Source organism: Molothrus aeneus, chromosome 20, assembly GCF_037042795.1.
Source record: "Molothrus aeneus isolate 106 chromosome 20, BPBGC_Maene_1.0, whole genome shotgun sequence".
NCBI lineage: Eukaryota > Metazoa > Chordata > Aves > Passeriformes > Icteridae > Molothrus > Molothrus aeneus.
In genome coordinates this window covers 5186608-5205838 of record NC_089665.1, presented here as the reverse complement: position 1 = coordinate 5205838, position 19231 = coordinate 5186608, and the positions used below count along the sequence as shown (strand labels likewise).

Sequence of the window (19231 nt, the reverse complement as noted above, 5' to 3'; positions counted from 1 at the left end):
CCATGCCTCAGTTTCCCCACTGATGGAGATCTGAACTGGGATCAAAGGGCTGGGAAAGCTCTGTCCATGGGAAGTGGAAAAGAAGCAGCCAACAGGAGCCTGAGCATGGGGCCAGGGCCACGCCACAGCTCACGTGGCTGCCAAATCCCACTGGGAACAAACCCAAAGCTGGATCCAACCTCAACCCCTGAGCCTGATGGGCTTCAGGGTTGTACCCCCGAGTTGGGGTGGGGAAAGGTCCAAGCTGAGCTCTCAGCTGGGTGGGAATTAAAGGCAGCTTGAACATTTTGAGCCAGGGATTTGGGACAATTTTTGTCCGAAAAAAGGGACTGAGCTCTCTCCTCCAGTTTTGGGGCATCTCCTTGTCTCCAGGTGTTTGCTTTTACCCAGGGCTTTGAGGGGATGACAGGAAAACAAATCAGCTCTCAGAGCACTTTCAAAGGGCTTTTATGTATTCACAAAAACAAACCCACACACATATAAGAAAAAAAAAATTGGAAAACGAAAAAAAACCCAACCCAGGAATATGCACAGTCTCTTATCAACAACAGAATTGCACAAACAGAGGAGTGAGCTCTGTGCCCCTGCACAAACCCTTCCCCACCCTTGAACCCCATCCATGAGAACACTGAAATCCTTTTCCCAATGTCCCAGTAGGAATCAAACACTTGGTGGTGAAGGTGACAGGTGCTGCAGGCTGGGTCTTTCCACCTGAGCTGGGAGGAAAACAGCCTTTATACCCCAAAGGCAGGGCACTGGGGAACCTGCAGGCTCCTGGGTCCCTTTCTCTGCTCTGGGAAGGGATTTGGGGTCTTCCCTATGGTTTTCCATCTGCTTGTGTCCTGTCTGCCAGCTCCCTGCCTGCCCTGGGCTCCTCAGAGCATAGAGCTTTTGGGACAGAGCAGCCAAAGCCAGCACAGGATGGAGAAGGATGGGGGGACTGCAGGGACCCTTTCCCATTCCCCATGAGATTTTTTGGGCATGGACTGGCTGTGCTGAAGCCCCCCAGGAAGGGAAAAATCTCATCTGAGCTCTCCTAAACCCCCCAGTGTTTGCAGAAGGAACAGGTGAAACAGGCACAAGGATTGCAGATGGCGTGAGATCCAACGCCTGCATTTCTGCTGCATGGGAATGGGGGAGGAATTGGTATTTCTGGTGCCAAAATGGGAAGAAAAAGCTGGTATTGGGATTGCTGGAGGGCTTGCAAAGCAAATTGCAGAACAACAGTAACTCACTGCAGAGCCACTGGAGCATCCTGGTGTGATTTCAGCCCCCTTTTTACATTTTCTGAGTATAATTTCACATCATTTTCACAGCAGAAAATCCATTTTTCTTTCCTCATCTCTTAAAAGAAATGGCTGAAACCAACCAGATTTCACACCAGAAGCAGTTTTGTTTTTCCAAGGGGCAGTCTGGGGGTGGGAAGCTTCATCCACTATTTCAGGAGCTGAGTAGAACCCAGTCCTCACCCAACTCCTCCCATTCTCAGACCCCAAACGTCCAGTTCCTGGGCAGCAGAGCTCCTGAGCCCCACACCAGAGGCCAGCTGATTATCCCAGAAGGTGGCAAAATAATTAAAGCCTCCTCCATTTCCCCTTGCTCGTTTGTGCTCCTTCAGCCTCCCACTCTCAGACCCCAAACATCCAGTGCAGGGAGTGCATCCAGACCAACACCAAGGGTTCAACCCCTCTCTGTGGCATTGCCACCAGCTCCCTGCAGCCTCCCTGTCCCCCCTTACCTGTGTGAGGGTCATAGGATGTCACAGACAGCACCGGCATCCTCAGAGTGGTCGCAGTTGTGGACGTCCCAGCGGATGTGGGAGCAGTGCAGCAGCGAGGGCTCGTGGCCCTTGCACTTGAGGTTGTCCAGGAAGATGTAGCCTGTTCCTTGGCCATAGTGTGCCTCCCCCCGGGCTGCCAGGGCGTGCCCACAGCCCAGCTGCCTGCACACCACCTTGGCATCCCGCAGGTCCCAGGCATCGTCGCACACGGTGCCCCACTGGGACAGGTAGAACATCTCCACGCGCCCCTCGCACCGGTGGCTGCCGTTCACCAGGCGCAGGGACCCTGGGGAGGGCAGGGGGTGAGGCAGCCCCGGCCTGTGCCCACCCCAGGGCTGTGTCCCACTCTCCCTGCCTGCCCTGGGGTCAGCCCAGAGCTCCCCCTCTGCCTTTGTACCTGCCAGAGCTGGGGGGTGACCCTCAGAGCATCGTGGAACAGACAATCACCTCTGTTGCCAACTCTGCCCCTTTGGTCCATCACCTGCTGTCCCCACCCTGATGTCCACCACCTCTGCCTGAACCAGCCTTGGGGGCACTAGAAGAAGCTGTGACTTAACAGTGTCATCAGGTTTTCCCCCTCCCATGGGCCGCTCCAGGCACTGCCAGATCTTGTGCCTCTGCTTGAGCCATTTATTTTTCCACCCTGTGCCAGCATGGAGCATCCCCAGGGCTGGCACTGTGTCCCCAGGTGACACCCCAGTACTTACCCTCCTTGGGACGAGTTGGGGCCAGTGTGGTGGTTGTAGCAGTGGCCTCTTGGAAATGGTCTTCAGTGTCATCAGCACCTGGTGCAGCAGAGGAGAGGTGGGAAAAGTGACTGAAGGGACAGGGCCAGGTCAGAGCCCCCCCAGTGGAGTGGGATGGCTGCAGGGATGTGGGGTGGGATGTGCCCCCCAGCAGTGCTGTGGGATGGCTGCAGGGATGTGGGTGGGATGTGCAGCCACTGTGCACAAATGGGGACCACAGTGGGTGCCACACTCCAGCCATGACCCACACCATGGCACCGACTGCCACTGCTCATTCTTCACCCCAGCCCCATTTGGGGGATCCCATTTCCAGCCTGAGCATGGAAATCCTCCCTACACCCATTCTCTCATTGACTTTCCCACTGAGCTGGGCTTCATTGGAGACCTCCAGTCACCCTCTGTTCCAGATTGCAATGCAAGATGTTTTCTATTACCATCTGAATGACAGTTGTCTTTTGTCAAGTGGGCAGTTTGCCTTATCTCTCTCTTTGAGTGACCACAATCCCCCCTCCCTCGAGAGGGGACATCTGCTGATAACAGATATTGAATGATAACAGCTATTGAATGTCACTGCATGGCTGATAAGAACTATAACATCCCACTGTGAGATGCTCCGCCCAGAGGGAGGAGCCAAGCACTCCTACATGGATATAATCTGGAGGTTCTGGAACACCAGCACGGCTTTCTCCACAGGATTCCCCAGAGGAACAGCAGCTGCCTCTCCTTCCCCTGGATCTTCAGAGGCAGAATCCATCCTTCTCTACAGGATCCCTGCTCCAGCAGAGCCACCCCTGACACTGCAGGAGGGCTGAGCCACAATTCCAATGGGACTGCTGCCAACACCCTGACCCACAGGGTGTCAGGCTGGGCTCTGACTCTGTCACTGTTGTTCTAGTGTACCGTATTGTTTATTTTATCATTCTGTTTTTCTTCCCTATTAAAGAACTGTTATTTCCTGCTCCTATATTTTTTTGCCTGAGAGCCCCTTAATTTAAAATTTATAGCAATTCAGAGGGGTGGGGAGGGTTTACATTCTCCATTTCAGGGGAGGGTCCTGCTTTCCTTAGCAGGGAGTTTTGGGGTCTGAGGGAGTTTTGGGGTCCTGTAGGGGTGGGGAGGGTTTACATTTTCCATTTCAGCGGAGGCTCCTGCCTTCCTTAGCAGACTCCTGTCTTTCCAAACCAAGACACCCTCCCCCTCTCTCTCACCTCGGCAGATGACCCCGGCGTCCTCGTGGTGGCCGCAGTTGTGCTGTCCCCAGCCCAGGTGGAAGCAGTCGGCCAGGCGCGCCTCGCCGCCGCCGCAGCCCACGTTGTCCAGCAGCACGGGCCCGCTGCCGTAGCCGAAGGAGCCCAGCACGGTGGCGGCCAGGGCGGTGCCGCAGCCCAGCTGCCGGCAAACCACCTGGGCGTCGGGGAAGTCCCAGTCGTCGTCGCACACGGTGCCCCAGGTGCCGCCGTGCCGCACCTCCACCCGCCCGCGGCAGCTCCCGTTGCCGTTCGCCAGCCGCAAGCCGCCACCTGCGAGCCACGACGCCGGGGGGAGCAGGGCTGCACAGGGGGGCCGCTGTCCCCTGCTCACCCTCCAAGGGCATGGGGTGAGCCCCTGGTTTCTGGGGTAACCCCTGGGGACATGGGTGCAACCCCCTGGGGATGTGGGGCAAATAGCTGTGGGTGTGGGGTGAGTCTCTGGGGTATGGGGTAACCCCTGGGGTCATGGGTACACCCACCTTGGGGTGTGGGACAAACCCCTGTGGGTATGGGGTGAGACTCTGGGGTATGGGGTAACATCTGGGGATGTGGGTGCAACCCCCTGGGAATGTGGGTCAAACCCCTGTGGGTGTGCGGTGAATCTCTGGGATATGGGGTAACATCTGGAGAGCTCAGGGTGACCATGGGGATGTGAGCTGAGCCCCTGGGCACACAGGGTGAGTGCTGGTGATGTGGGGTGACACTGGGTCCATGGGGTGATTCCCAAGCAGCACTGTGAGCATGGAGCAATCCATGGAGATATGGGATGAACCCTTGAGTGTCACAGGGTGAACACCCTGTGGGCATGGAGTAAACCCTGGGGATGTGAGATAATTCCTGGGGCGTGGATTGAGCACTTGGAACATGGGGTGACCTTTGGGGACATGGAAGGAGCCGTGGGGATGTGGAGTGACCCCCCCAGGGGCATGGAGCCCCAGCAGCAGCTGCACACTTACTTTCCTGCTCGATGGTCAGGAGCGTGGTGGTGACCACCTCGGTGGCCTGGGAGGGCTGGTCCCTGCTGTCTGTCACTGCTGAGACAAGCATGGGGACATGTGGGCATCAAGGGGTCCAGATCCAGCACCCACTGCCCCTGTTCCAGTCAGTGGCCCCCAGCACCATTTCTGCCCCCAGCACCATTTCTGCCCCCTGGCCACACCCTGCCATGGGCAGTGTCACCCCTCGAGCGTCACCCAGGCATGGCAGAACCCCAGGGTGGCCAGGCCAGGTCACAAGAGGACACAGAGGGCACAGCTTCCCCCCCAGAGGAGTGACTGCCAACCTCCTACCTGTGGCTGTGGCAGTCAGGGTCTCCTCAGAGTCCAGGGCCACCGAGGTGGTGAATGATGTGATGGTGGATGTGTCCAGTCCTGTGGTGACACAGAGGGACAGAGGTGACACCTGGGAGATTTCTCATCAGGATTCATTAGCATTTATGCTTCACTATCCCCTGCCCCTCTGAGCAAGGTCTGGGCGTGGTGGTGCCATGGACTCTATGCCCAGAGGAGGTGCCAGAGGGGATGGGGATGTTTAGGCAGGAAAGGACCATCCTGAAAAAATTGTCCCTTTTGTCCTACATCATCCCCTTTATCCATTAACAGTGAGAAAGGGAAAGCACTGGCACTCACTGCTCCTGTCATTAGCCATGATAATGAGGGAATTCAGGGGGATTATTAAGATTATAAACAGTAATCAGTGGAGGATGGCAGGAATACATCATTTCAGGAGGGGAAGGGGAGGCAGGCTGGGCCTGGCGCCGTGCCCAGCCCCTGGCAGCCTCTCACTCCTTCCAGACACGGGCAGCTCGTTTGCAGCCAGCAGAGCAGGGAAATGGCAGGGGAAGGGGCAGGATGGCAGATGCATTTCCCTGGCAGGAGGGCAGATGCATTTCCCCTGCAAATCCCCACCCTGGCTGTGCTCTGGGCTCTTGGTGTGGGGTTGCTGCTCCAGAGTACCATGATGAGGGCGGATAAGGAGCAAGGATGCTCCCACAGCACAGAGCCCTGCCCAGCCTTGAGCATCTCAGCATCTCCCTGAGGGCATTTCTGCTTGGAGAACAGGCTGTCCCTGGGTTTTTCCCCACCCTAAGGCTGATGCCCTGCCTGGTACCTGCACAGATGACCCCAGCATCCTCGTGGTGGCCGCAGTTGTGGATGCCCCAGCCCAGGCTGTAGCAGGCGGACAGGAAGGGCTCGCTGCCGTCGCAGTTGACGTTGTCCAGGAGGATCCGTCCTGTTCCATAGCCAAAATAGGCATTGCTCTTGTAATCCAGGGCTTGCCCGCAGCCCAGCTGCTTGCAGACCACGCTGGCATCGCTCAGGCCCCAGTCGTCATCGCAGACGGTGCCCCAGCTGCCGCGGTAGAAGATCTCCACCCGGCCCTGGCAGGTGTCGGGGCCGCTCACCAGGCGGATGCTGCCGTCACCTGGAGGTGGCAGCACGAGGTGAGAGGGATGCGGCGTCCCTGAATGTGGCCCAACGCTGCCACCGTGCCCGTGATGGCAAAGGAAATGGGTGAGAAAGAGAGGGGAAGGGACGAAGCTTTAGAGCAATGGGGCTTGGGAATTTCTGGGGTCTGGCCAGCACAATGATGGGGTTTGGGGGTCTGCAGCTCAGAGAGGCTTCAAGAGGGACAGCAGGGGACAGTAAGGGACACTGCCCTCAGGCAAGATGTCCCCCTGCAGGCTGAACAGCTTACTTTCCCCATCCTGTACCGAGGCTGTGAGGGTCCTGGTGGTCGGTCCTTCGCTGACTTGCGTGGGTAAGAACTCTGCAAAGGGAAGAGGAGAGGTGGCACCTGCTGCTGCTCCACCTGGAAGCTTCCCTCCCACCCCACTGCTCCAGGAGGGTCTGCACCAAACCAGCCCCAGCTGAAAACAGAGGGGTTTGCAGCTGCACCAGAGCTCTCTGCCAATGCCTCCAGCCTCTCTTCTTCCCTCAGACCCAGCTCCCCACCTCCCTTCTCACTCCTTCCACCTCTCCTCTCCAACAATGCCATGATTTATTTTCCTACTCAATCCACAACCTCTGTTCTCTGGTTGCTGTTGGTACAACCTACCACCAGCCCAGCATCCCTGCCTTTCCATCCCTCCTTTTCCAAGCCCTGCTTCTGCAGGACGTGGGGATTCACAGAACAGCTGCTCCAGGTCTGCAGAGCCTCCCTTTCACAGCTCACTGGTGTCTGGCTGATGAGCAAACCTTGCACAGCGAGGGAGGAACGTGTGTGGGGTACATAAGGGTCCTCACAGAGCCGTTCCACTTTCACTTGCCAAGTTCAAACACTTTCCACTGCTTTTCTCACCTTTAGGAACATCTCCTACTGAAAAGCTCAGCAGTTTAAAGGAACACAAGTCAAAAGGGGAAAGAGCAGTTGGGCAGCAACTGACTCAGAGGCAGGAGTGTGGGTGGGCATGTGCTCCTTCCCCAGGGATCATTCAAAGTCCCTGATCTAGGAGTGACAAGGAACACAAAACAGGCTGGTCAGGCCTGTGGAGCTGGGAGGTGACCTGGATTGAGGAGAGGGGTGGGAGGAGAACGCAGAAGATGTTTGGCTGACCCATGTCAGGCTCTGAGATAAGACTCTTGGGCCCCACCAAGCCCCCTGCAGCCCCCAAGTCTTGCCCTCCACAGTTACCCCGTGCTCTCCTTGCCCCCTGAGGAACCCACCCTCATTACCATTGCACACCACAGCCACATCCTCATAGTGGTAGCAGTTGTGGATGCCCCAGCCGTGGCTCCAGCACTCGCTCAGGGCAGCCTCCGAGCCCTTGCAGTCCACGTTGTCCAGGAAGATGGGCCCGGTGCCCTGGCCGAAGGTCATGGCAGCTGGCAGGGTGATGGCATGGCCGCAGCCCAGCTGGCGGCACACCACGTTGGCATCCACCACGTCCCAGTCGTCGTCACACACGGTGCCCCAGGAGCCGTTGTAGAGGATCTCCAGGCGGCCCTGGCAGCGGCTGGGCCCGCTGGAGAGGCGGATCTCTGGGAGGAGGGCAGCACAGAGCTCCCTCAGCAGGCAGCCTCCTCAAGGGGAGCAAATCTACATCAACTCCTTAGAGAAAATCATGAGGGTCTCCAGCCGGCCCTGGCAGCGGCTGGGCCCGCTGGAGACCCAGATCTCTGGGAGGAGGGCAGCACAGAGAGCTCCCTCAGCAGGCAACAGGCCACGGGGAGCAAATCTACACCAAACTCTTGCTCCTTAGAGAAAGTCATGAGGATCTCCAGGTGGCCCTGGCAGTGGCTGGGCCCGCTGGAGAGGCAGACCTCTGGGACGAGGGCACAGAGAGCTCCCTCAGCAGGCCATGGGGAGCAAATCTACACCAAACTCCTGCTCTTTAGAGAAAATCTCTAAGGAAAATCTCTACATCAATCTCCTGCCCCTTCTCTGTAGCACGAGGCTGTTGTCATCTTGTTGCAGGGGTTCCATACTGTCATTGCCTTATCACAAAAGTTTCACACCTTCTTGGTGTTTCTCCTCAGAGCACTGACTCTTTACTCTTCACAAAGCAGCCAACTGACTCCAGTTCCCTTCCCAACCAGCCACCCCACGCTCTTATGGCATCTTCTCATTGCTTACAGCTGTGGCCTGTTCAAGTCAGGCCTGCTCCTAATCTTTGATAATTGGCCCAGCTGCAACTCCTTAGGGGTAAGATTACTTTCTACACCATCTTTATTTTCTTATATTCTATCCCACTACACAAGGCAGTTGTTGGCTTGCTGGTGGGACATGGGCTCCCCTCCATCTGCTGGCAGCAGTGGCTGTGGAGCCACAGCACATCTGAGTCCAGGAATGAGATGCACCATCAGCAGGGCCAGGCTGGATGGGGCTTTGGACGGCCTGGCCTTGTGGAAGGTGTTCCTACCCATGGCAGGGGTAGAATGAGGTGGCTTTTAAGGTCCCTTCCAACCCAAACCATTCTGTGGCTCTGTGGTGCTCCCATCATCTCCCCTGCTAATGGCCAAAAACCCAAGGGTGAAGGGAAAAGCAGACACGTGGCACCACGTGTTGACTTACAATGGGTGACAAGATGCAATTAGCAAATTCTTATTAGCCTCAGTGAATGCATCCAGAGCTGGTGGGATGGAGATGATCTCTCAGGCTGCTGGTGATGGGGAGCAGGCATGGAAGTGCCCGGGGTCCACCACATCAAGGGAATTATTTACTTGTCTGTGATGTATGGCACAGGGGCAGGGACTCAGCAGGAGGTGGAAAAATTCTCCTCTCAGGATAATTAGCGGAATAGAGATAATAAAAAATCTTTATTTTCTTTCTGTAAAAGAAGTTTAGCTTCTTCTTGCCACTTTTTTTTCCAAACCAATATATTTCCTTTTTTAAATTCCCCATATTCCTTCTTTTCCCTAAAAAATAATTTTTAACCTACAAAACTTCCTGGAGAAAAGTGACTTTCAGAGAAGAATCTCACCTGGGAATGGCAACATCTCGGGCTCAGAGGTGGTGCCTGTAAGGGAGAAGAGGAAGGATCAGCTCTCCCCAGAGAGGAGGAGGTGCAGCTTGGAGAGTGATGGCAGCAGGGATGGGATGGGATGGGATGGGATGGGATGGGATGGGATGGGATGGGATGGGATGGGATGGGATGGGATGGGATGGGATGGGATGGGATGGGATGGGATGGGATGGGATGGGGATGGTGGGGACTGGCAGGACTCAGCAGCCCTTGGATCCTTCCCTTTCCTGCAAAGTCCTGGAGTTTTTAGGGGAAAAAATGAACAAACCTCCCCAGGGCATCACTTCATCTACTTCATAGTGTGGAAACTGAGGCAGAAACTGAGTGACTGTGACTCTGGTGGGACTGTGAAGCACAAGGTGACATGTGTGACCCTGATGAGCCCAGTGGCTAGCAGAAGCCACTCCAGGTGGATCCTGTCTTGGGCCAGGTCTTGGGGACCTTTTAGTCCATCCCTGGCCCCATTCTTGCCTTGCTGGGGCAGCTCCTGCATCCTCCTGCCCCATCATCCCCATGGAAAACTTGGGTGGTGAGATGGGAACAAGGAAAATCAATCCTGCCCAGCTTGAGAAACCCACTGGAGATCTCCTGATGGAAGATGCTGCACCCTGTGTGCATTTTCATTGATGTTTGCCTTTTATTTTCCCAACGAAATCCACTTTTTGGAGGCTCCATAATTACATACAAGTACCAACACACCTTCTGATGGGGAGCAGCCATCTTAGGGGGTGAACCCCATCCAGAGGGAGGGAAACCTCATCCAGAGGGAGGGAAACCTCATCCAGAGGGAGGTGAGCACTTGAAGGATGCAGGATATGTCCTCATCTCTGGACCTCCCTCCCACTGCTGGGCATTATTTGGGCACAAAATCCCTCTCAGCCCCACTGCTCTGAGTGATGTGGGATCCCCCCTGGAATGGATCACAGAGAGCTCCAGCTTTTCCAGGAGGTCACAGCACCACGATCATGATGCCCTGGGGGATGGGGGATGTTGGATGGGGATGAGCAGCTGGGCCTTGTAGGTATCCCAATCCACAAGCCCTTGTCTGATGCTGGAGCCCAGCACAGATCTCCTCGGGCATCTGAGGTGTCCTGGGCTTGAGGCTCTGGCTGCACAACCCTCTCCCATGGGTGACACCTTCCAAAATCCTTTCAAACCTAGTAGAAGGTGTCCCTGCCCACGGCAAGGGGTTTGGAAGGAGATAAATTTTAATGGTTTGGTCGCTTTCCAACCCAAACCATTCCATGATTCTGTGGTGCCTCCATGCTAATTACAGCACCCAAGGGCTGATCAACACCTGTGGTGCCTCTGTGGCCTCTTTTCCTCCCACAGCCTCAGACCAGCCCTGTGCTGCTTCACTCTCAGCCCACCAGCAGTGACGTGGAGGTCAGTCCCAGCTGCTCTGGGGGTGGATGTCACCACCCTGAGAAGCAGTGTGAGCCTGGGGGGACAGTGCAGCACATGGGCCCACCTCCCTTTTCCTTGCTAGGACGTTGCCTGGGAGACCATTAAGTCAGCCAGAAATCAGGGCTGTCAAAGAAAGACCTAGAAGCCCCAGGAGAAAGGAGAATAAGGCAACTGTCTGGCTGTATCCATGACTTAGCAGGGATGCTGGGATGAACATCAGCAGCCAGGGAGCTCCAGCGTGGTCAGTGCTCCTGCCCTACCCAGCTGGAGCAGGCATGGAAAGGGATGCTGTGATTCCAGCAAGAATTGGGGATTAAACAGGTGAGACCACGGGAGCAGAGAGGCTCTGCAGGAGAGGACAGGGAAGGATAGAGCAGCCCTGTGGGCTGGACAACAGGGTAGAGGTAATTCAGCTCACCCCTGCACCAAAAGTGGGGAGATGTGTGGGTTTCTAGGAAGAGTGTTTGATCCTGGCTTGTATTGATTTTTAACACCTAGTCCACTCCAGTGCCAAAAAAGCAGTGGATAAAAAGGACATTGATAAATATTCATCTCCCTTTGAGTCAAAATCAAAGCTCTGAAATATTCATCCTCCAGCATCCTCCAGCAAAGTCAGGAGAGATCTGAAAAGAATATGCCTGGTGTGTCTACAATAATAAGGAACTGTCTTTTTGAGCAGAGATAGAGCCCTCCATGTTTCTCTGATCCAACTTCACAAAGCCAAAAGAAAAAGGAAAACTGCTCGAGTAAACAAAACCACCAAACCGGAGGACAAATGGCCCTTCGTTAGCGACTAATCTGTGCCCATTAAGGAGGAGAACGAGGAGAGCCAGGCCATGCAGGGGACAGGGACAGAGCCACCAGGTCCCAACACCCGGAGTGTGAGCACGGATGCTGCCACAGCATCCCGAGGGGGAAGGGAAGCACCAGCTGAGGAGGTAGGAAGGTAAAACCCGATTTGACTCAGGTAGGATGTCTGAGTAGATCTGAATTCCCAGCTTTCCCGCCGGCTGTGCCTTGGTGGGTTTGTTGAGGCAGGAACGCTGCAGTGACAGGGACAGAGGCAGGAATGCTGCAGTGACAGGGGCATCACCTCGCTGCCACAGCACTGGTGTGGAGCCGCCTTCCAGAGCGGGAATGGCTTTTCCCAGGTCAATTGAAAAGCTTCCTGGCTGCACAGTGCCTGCCAGGAGAGAGTAGAGCCCGTTGTTCTCAGGGGATGGGTGTCCCAGACATCTTTTATGGAAAATCCTTTCCTTAGGATTTTTCCTCCTGAGAAGCTGAGAGAGGCCTCAGGAACAAAATGTAAACAATGGTTATCTGCTGCTGTGGAATGCAACAGGTGCATCTGGGATTGGCCCATGTTGGATGTTTCTAATTAATGGCCAATCACAGCCCAGCTGGCTCGGACAGAGAGTCCGAGCCACAAACCTTTGTTATCATTCTTTCCTTTTCTATTCTTAGCCAGCCTTCTGAAAAGGAAATCCTTTCTTCTATTCTTTTAGTATAGTTTTAATATAATACATAGCATAAAATAATAAATCAGCCTTCTGAAACATGGAGTCAGATCCTCGTCTCTTCCCTCATCCTCAGACCCCTGTGAGCACAGTCACAGGGTGGGTGCTCATTCCACCCCTTTCCTTGGCAGGACTGGTCCCACAGGTCCTGGGGAACAACTCCAGGAGCATCTCCTGGCCATCAGCATCTCCCCATGGATGCTGCCTGCTCCAGAGCCCAGAACTGCTCTGTCACCAGTGCTGGCAGCTGCCTGCCCCATTCCCCTGCCTGTCCTGCATGCCGGGCTTGCCATCACAGCCAGGTCAAGGTGGGACAGAAGAGCTGAACTTGTTCCTTCATCCCTGTGCACACTCAGGAATGTAGGGGACACCACAACAATCCTGTGCCTGGAGAAAATCTGCCCACAAATCTGATGGAGAGGGATCACGGGTGCTTAAACCCCCTCCCACTGCCCCAGGCGGGAGCTCACCGGTGGGGCTGAGGATGAGGAGGATGAGGAGTGTGGCTGGCATCAAGGAGAGAGGCAGCACCTCGGTGTCCAGACAGGGACCGAGTGTCATTGCTGCTGTCAGCCCCTCCTGCAGGCGAATTTCCAGAGGACACCTCCCTGAAACATGCAGACAGCAGTGTTAGTGCGGGTGGCCAGGAGAGCCTGTGGTCACCAAGGGCCATGCAGGACCTGCCCCTCCTCAGTATTTCCAGGAGCAGTGACCAGAAGACACACGAAAATCTGGATTAATTGAGAACAAGCAATTTTTTTGAGTGGCAAGATGAAGCTGAAGGGCCGTACCCCACCTGTGAGATAAAACTCAACAACAGGGAACGTCAGCAGAAAATGAGGAAGAGATTCAGTATCTTAAGATTCTATTTCCCCCTCGCTGCCAAGGGGTGGATTGCCAGCTCTGTCTCACTCGCAGGCTCTCTGGGAAGGGGATGGGTGCTGGTCCAGGATTCCTCTGGGATCCCAGACCCGCATCCCTCGGTCCCAGTGGCCGGGCTGGCGGCAGCGTGGCTGGGGGAGCAGTGCCATCGTGAGGACGCTCCTGCCACACCGTGAGGATGCTCCCACCCGCCGGCTCCAAAGCCGGGCTCTCAGGCTCAGCTCTGATGCCACTTTTCCCTTCACAGAGAAAAGCAAGGCACAATTCTTCAAGGATTTCTGAGATTCACTTTCTCTGAACCTCAGAGAAAGGGAAAACATAATTCTTATCACTTGCTGCGCCTGTGTTGTGCCAAAGTAGAATGCAACGTGGAGATTGTTTACCCACAGTCATGGTGTTTTGCTTCCTTGGCCTATCAGGGCCAGGTGTGTATCAGGACTTTTGGCTGACAGTCATGAGATTCAGAGCAGTTGTGTGCAGAGTGAGTGCTTGGCAGATTCAGTTTAGATTAAATATATATAGTATAATACAATAAAGTAATTAGCCTTCTAATATCCACGGAATCAGATGCATCATTCTCTCTCCCCTCATCAGAGTCCCCTTTGATTTACAATATAGCTCAGCCAAGCCCTAAAATTAATCCCTGCAGCCCACACAGGGCACACCAGCTCCTGGAGGGATGCACAACAACTGCTGCCACTTCAGGCATCTGCTGGTGGTCAGAAACTCAGGAAAGATCGTTGAAATCCACATTGAAATCTGTGACTAACCCCTCCTTCCCACGGAAACCACTCATCCAGCCTCCTGCTGCTCCTGGTTGTCCCATGTGGAGGTCTGGCATGAGAAGAGCTCCAAGGTGGGACCATGTGCTGGTGTCTACCCAGCCAAGGTCCCTCCAGACCATGGGCTGGGGTGTCACAGATATATTTTATGAAAAATACTTTCATTAGGATCTTTTCTCCTGAGAAGCTTCAGCTTCTCCATGCTTTGCTGCTTTGGAGAATTGTTTACCCAGCATGTGAAATTGTTTTTATTGATGACCAATGACAGCCACCTGTGTCAAGGCTGTGAGCAGTCACAAGATTTTATTATCATTCCTTTCTTTCCTTTCAAGCCTTCTGATGAAATCCTTTCTCTATTCTTTTAGTATAGTTTTAATATATAATTTTCTTTTAATAGAATTTATATCATAAAATAATAAATCAGCTTTCTGAAACAGGGAGTCAAGATTCTCATCTCTCCCCTCATCCCTGTGAACACCGCCACACTGGGGGGCTCCAGAGCATCCAGACCAAGGCTTGGACCTCATTGCCTTCACTAGGGAGAGATGATGGTGAACCAAAGGATTTTCTGTGCACCAGCAAGAGGTGATGGAGGCGCAGGAGGGAGCCCGGGTGGGTGGGACACAGCCCGGTTCCATCTCCCTGATCTCTGCCCGGCTCCTGCTGCCCAAGCCTCTGGAGGAGACAGACAGCTCAGTGATGGGGGCTGAAAACCAATCCACTCGCTGAGGTGGTGGCTTTCAATACTCCATTCATCCCTCCTGAAGCACCGAATAATGTCGCCTTTTGTGCCTCGGGCGCTCCCCTCTCTGCGGCGGGGCAGGGCTGACAGATGGCCCCGGCCCGGCCGAAGCCCGGCAGCGCGTCCCGGTCCTGCCCGCAGGGACCTTGTCATCACTGGCCACTCTTGTGCCGCAGCCAGCGCGTTCCTGCTCCCTCGCAGGGTGGCAGCGAGCATTAACCACTGCCGTGCTGTGCCACGGCTGACCCCCGAGAGGGAAACCCCAGCTTTGCTTCTCCGCCTGTGCTTTTCCAGCTGCTTCTCAATCCGCACCCCCAGCGCTCAAGATTCAGCTGAAAACTGAAGCCCCTTCCTTAAACCAGGGGTGCTGGGGCTCTTGCAGAATCCCCACAGATTAAAATCTGATTTTAAGCCTTAATTAGTCTGTATGGCACTGTAGCAAAACCCAGCATCCCTTTCTTTTAACATCACTCAGAGAAGCTGTGGCTGCCCCATCCCTGGAAGTGTCCAAGGCCTGGTTGGATGGGGTTTGGAGAAACCTGGGATAGTGGAAGGTGCCCTGCAGGGGCGTGGAATGGGATGAACTCTAAGGTCCCTTCCAAGCCAAACCACTCTATGATTTAGTGATGATTCTATGATTTAGTGATGATTCTATGATTTAGTGATGATTCTATGATTTAAAGAGTTGCTCAATGTGGGTTTATAGAAGTCCTTTCACACCAAGGTTTTCAGGCTGTCAGGTGTCCTGTGAAGCCACCCCTCACCATGAACCTGCTGGAAAAGCAGCAAATCCTCCATCACCCCCATGCTGCACAAGCACTGACCACCAGGGATGGAACAAAACCCACAGGGGAGGAGCAGGGCTTTAATGTGGGGACAGAAAATCTCTGCTTTCACCCCAAATAACACAGCACAGCAAACACACTGTGCCCAGCCAGCCCTTTGCCCTCTCCTCCCATCTGGACACAGGACCCCACAGGTCCTTTCATCCCTTTTGGTCCCCTTGGCCACAGCTGGAGTGAACCCCAGTTCTCTGTTTTTCACTTCTTCCACTTCTTGATTATTCAAACAACTGCAGGAGAAATCACAGTTTTTCAGCTGCCACCACCCTGCCAGATCATTATTTGTAATTACCACCCTGACCTAAAAAAAAAAAAAGCATCATAAATCCACATACCTGTTTGGTATTTTCTCTCCAGTATAAAGATGGGTGTATCAAATCCCAGAAATATCCGTCCTCTTTTGAAATAAACAAAGGAGCTGGCTAGTTAGTTATAAAATCTTCAGAAATAACAATTGAAATTAATATTCCTGATGGGATGGGGATAAGGCAGGATTTTTTTTTTTCTTTAGGTGAGATCTTGCTTAGTAAATTTAAAAAAAATTAAAAAGGGGGAAGAAAATGGATCTCATCCATCAATGGAACAGCTCCAGCCTGTCATCCCTTGGCAGTTTTGGGGCTGCTGCTGCTGCTGTGTTACAGCAGGATGGCAGCCCTGCAACCCATCCTGGGACAGATCATCCCCAAAGCAAAGCAGAAAGAGAGGGAGAAGGGAGAAGAGGAGGAAGAAGAAGCAGAAAGAGAAGAGAGGGAAGAGCGCTAAGGAGACATGGCAGGGAGGGAATGGCTCGGGTTTCAGGGAGGCAGGCAGGGACACATCCTTAAATTGGGTGCTGGCAGAGCCTCAAGGGGAAGGAAGAAGCTTTTTCAGAGGATTTGGGCTTTTCAGCTCCTTCCCAGCTCCCTCCTGGGCTGTGTGAGTGCCCAGCTGGAGAGGAAGTCAGCAATAACCACCTGGCTGGGAATCCTTCTGAGCCTGAGCCAGCACTGGGGTGCAGCAGGAGGGGATGGTTCTGACCCCTTCCCTGCCTAGGGGCCTTGGACACCTGTTCCTTGGGCAAACCATGGTCTTCCCTGCCTGTTCCTAGGCAAGAAATTACCTTTAGAGGTCCCTTTTCACAGGATTTTTCCTGTCTGACCATCCAAGGCATCTCTGCTGAGGACATTAGAGGGACCTGACCTATCCCGGTGCTCTCAGGCTGTGGTGAGGGATGTCCTGTGGCTGGAAACCTTCCCCATCCACGTCCACCACCTTCTTCTCCACACATTCATGTTGTCTTCTTCTGCTCCTGACCATGGCATCTCTTTATTTTAAAGAGATTATTTAATTTCTTATTTAATTTTTTTTAATTTCTTATTTTATTTTAATTTTTTTTAAATTAATATTATTTTAAATTTTAAAAATAATTTTAAAAAATATAAAATTTAAAATCATTTTTAATTGTTTTTAAACTTTTTAAATTTTTTATTTTATTTTTCATTTTTTAAAATTTAATATTATTTTAAATTTAAAAAATTTTAAAATATAAAATTTAAAATAATTTAAAAATAATTTTAAAATATAAAATTTTAAATGTTACATTATTTTAATTTTTAAATTTATTTTTTCATTTTAAAAATAATTGTGTATATTTAAGAATTTTTAACTGTTACAGCCTTTAAACCATTTTAACTATCATTGCAAATAAAAGCCAGATAATGTGAGACTCTTGGATCTCAGTAGCCTTGAAAGCTACAGAAAAGGAACCTCCAAACACACTGGGTTTCCCAGCCTTATGAATTTTTAAGTTCCCCAGCAATTTTAGGAGCCTGGTGTGCATTTGCCTTTAAACAAGTTGATTTTATGAGCCACAGGATTCCCGCCCTTGTTCTCACAGGAGGCAGAATTTGCCTTGTGGCTCTTTCTGCTGGATTTTTCACTTGCTCCTATGCAAAGCCCAGACACCTAAATGCCCTAAAAAGTCTGGGTTTTGCATTTTAACTCTGCACAAAGCCAGCTCTGGCTGCAACTGTCACCAACTGCTTCTGCTGTCCCTTTCGTGCAGGGATTCAGTAATTAGCAATTAGGCACTTTTATTTCCCAGTAGCAGCAAAGTTCTAATTAACCAGATCATGAGCACAAGTTTCAAAGGTGCCTTTTAAGTCTGTTTTGCCTAAACTTTGACAAACCCCCCACACTCCTGGCAATCACCAGCTCCAGCATCAATCCCCAGGCAGGTTTTGCAGACCAGGAGCAAAACGTGGACATGCAGGGATGAGATGCTCTCCACCCCATCCAGGATTTCTCTGGGCATTGGGGCAGCATCTCAGCCTTTTTCCATGTCCCTGTGTGTGCCTTGAGTGGCTTGGCAGTATCAGGCTGGGGGATTACACTGCTCTGAGGAAAAGAAAACACAGCCAGCCTTATTCAAGGAGCAGCCACAACATAAGAAAGGCTAATTATGAAATTCCACAGGACAGCAAGGCTGTTCTCTTGTGTGCCAGGAAAAAAAAAAAAAAAAAGGCAGCTCTTTTTGTGCTTTTCCTGATGGTCCTGCTGCCTGGTCAGACAGGGACACTCCAGAGATGCTCATGGGAGAGAAGCTTCTGGAGGACTCAGGGCCATCCCCACACCCACTCAGCAGCTGCCACATGCCACAAGCAGCTTCCTGTGGCAGAGGTGGCATGTCCAGCAGAGCTCTCTTCTGGCAGCAGCTTGGCCATGGGTAGAAACTGGGGAAAACAAGTGGCTCAGGAAGCTGCAGAAACTGCAAGGCCTGCAGAAAAAAAAAAAACAAAACAAAAAAAAAACAAAAAAAAAAAAAAAAAAAAAAAAAAAAAAAAAACCCCACCAAAACTCCAAAATATTTTCACTTTTGAATTAGTTGGGAAAATACAGAGAGGAAAGAGAAATTAATTTGTCCAGGCTATACCATGGCCAGGAATGCATTTAGGATGTAAAGAAGGGCCTGGTGCCATATGAAAAAACTGTAAGCTGAAACAAAAGGCATCTTCTTGCTGCCAGGAGGCAAACACAGGGCTAAGAACACGAGCTGCTGTTTCAAGCCATTAGCTGGTTCATAAAGAGTGACAGGATTCCCTTGCTGATTGCTGAGCTAAATCACTGGGTATTTAGGGGGCTCCTGCTTTCACTTTTGGGAGCACAGGCACAAAAAATGCTGCATTTACAGCAGGATGGAGCCTCCCCTCCTTCCTCTGCTTCTCCTGCAGGTACAGCCAGGGATGGGACCCTGCAATGCGGGGTCCTGGCAGCTCTCAGTCCCAAACCAGCCTGTGTCCTTTGAAGAAGGGAAAGATGTAAATCTTTCTGTAAAAAGACCATTTTGGTTCTCTATCCTGACATCAAGCCCCGCCTCGCTGCAGCTGTGCTCCCAGCACACCCCTGTGCTATTTGGGAGCCACGAGCTAATTTTAAGGTATTTTCTGGCAGTTTATAAGCACTGAAGGAAGGGCAGGGCTGAGGAAAGAGCAGCAGAAGCCCCCGGAGAGGCTCAGCATCGCTCTGGGCTGCAGCAAGCTGGAGCTCAGGGGGAGGTACCCATCCCCTCCCCGGACAAAATCACCTTTGTTCCTCCCTAATCTGTTCTGCTTCCTGCAGAAAGCACCTGGGGCAGGTGGGAAGGAGCAGCCCAAGGACACGGTGCTGACAGGAGGCTCTGCTCTCCGGAGGGCAGCAGATCCATGCCCTGGGCTCAGCCTCCATCCAGAGCTGGGGAGGGCAGGAACGGATCGCATCGGGGAGGGAAAGAGGGAGTTGGGTCCCCTCTGCCACCAAAGGCACTCGATGGGGACTATGAGCTTTAGGGTGTGTCTGGAACTC

At 52.8% G+C, this 19231-nt stretch overlaps 1 protein-coding gene across 1 annotated transcript; it reads right to left on the bottom strand.

The window, feature by feature from the left end:
* Positions 1-1749: 1749 nt before the first annotated feature.
* SSC4D (scavenger receptor cysteine rich family member with 4 domains) lies at positions 1750-12725 on the bottom strand. Its single transcript, XM_066563696.1, has 10 exons — positions 12635-12725; positions 9199-9234; positions 7451-7756; positions 6474-6545; positions 5886-6200; positions 5066-5146; positions 4733-4810; positions 3735-4046; positions 2488-2565; positions 1750-2066 (listed from the first exon to the last, which is right to left on the bottom strand). Exons 1-10 carry the CDS (start codon positions 12723-12725, stop codon positions 1750-1752), a joined length of 1686 nt encoding a protein of 561 aa, XP_066419793.1.
* Between the last annotated feature and the right edge of the window lie 6506 nt (positions 12726-19231).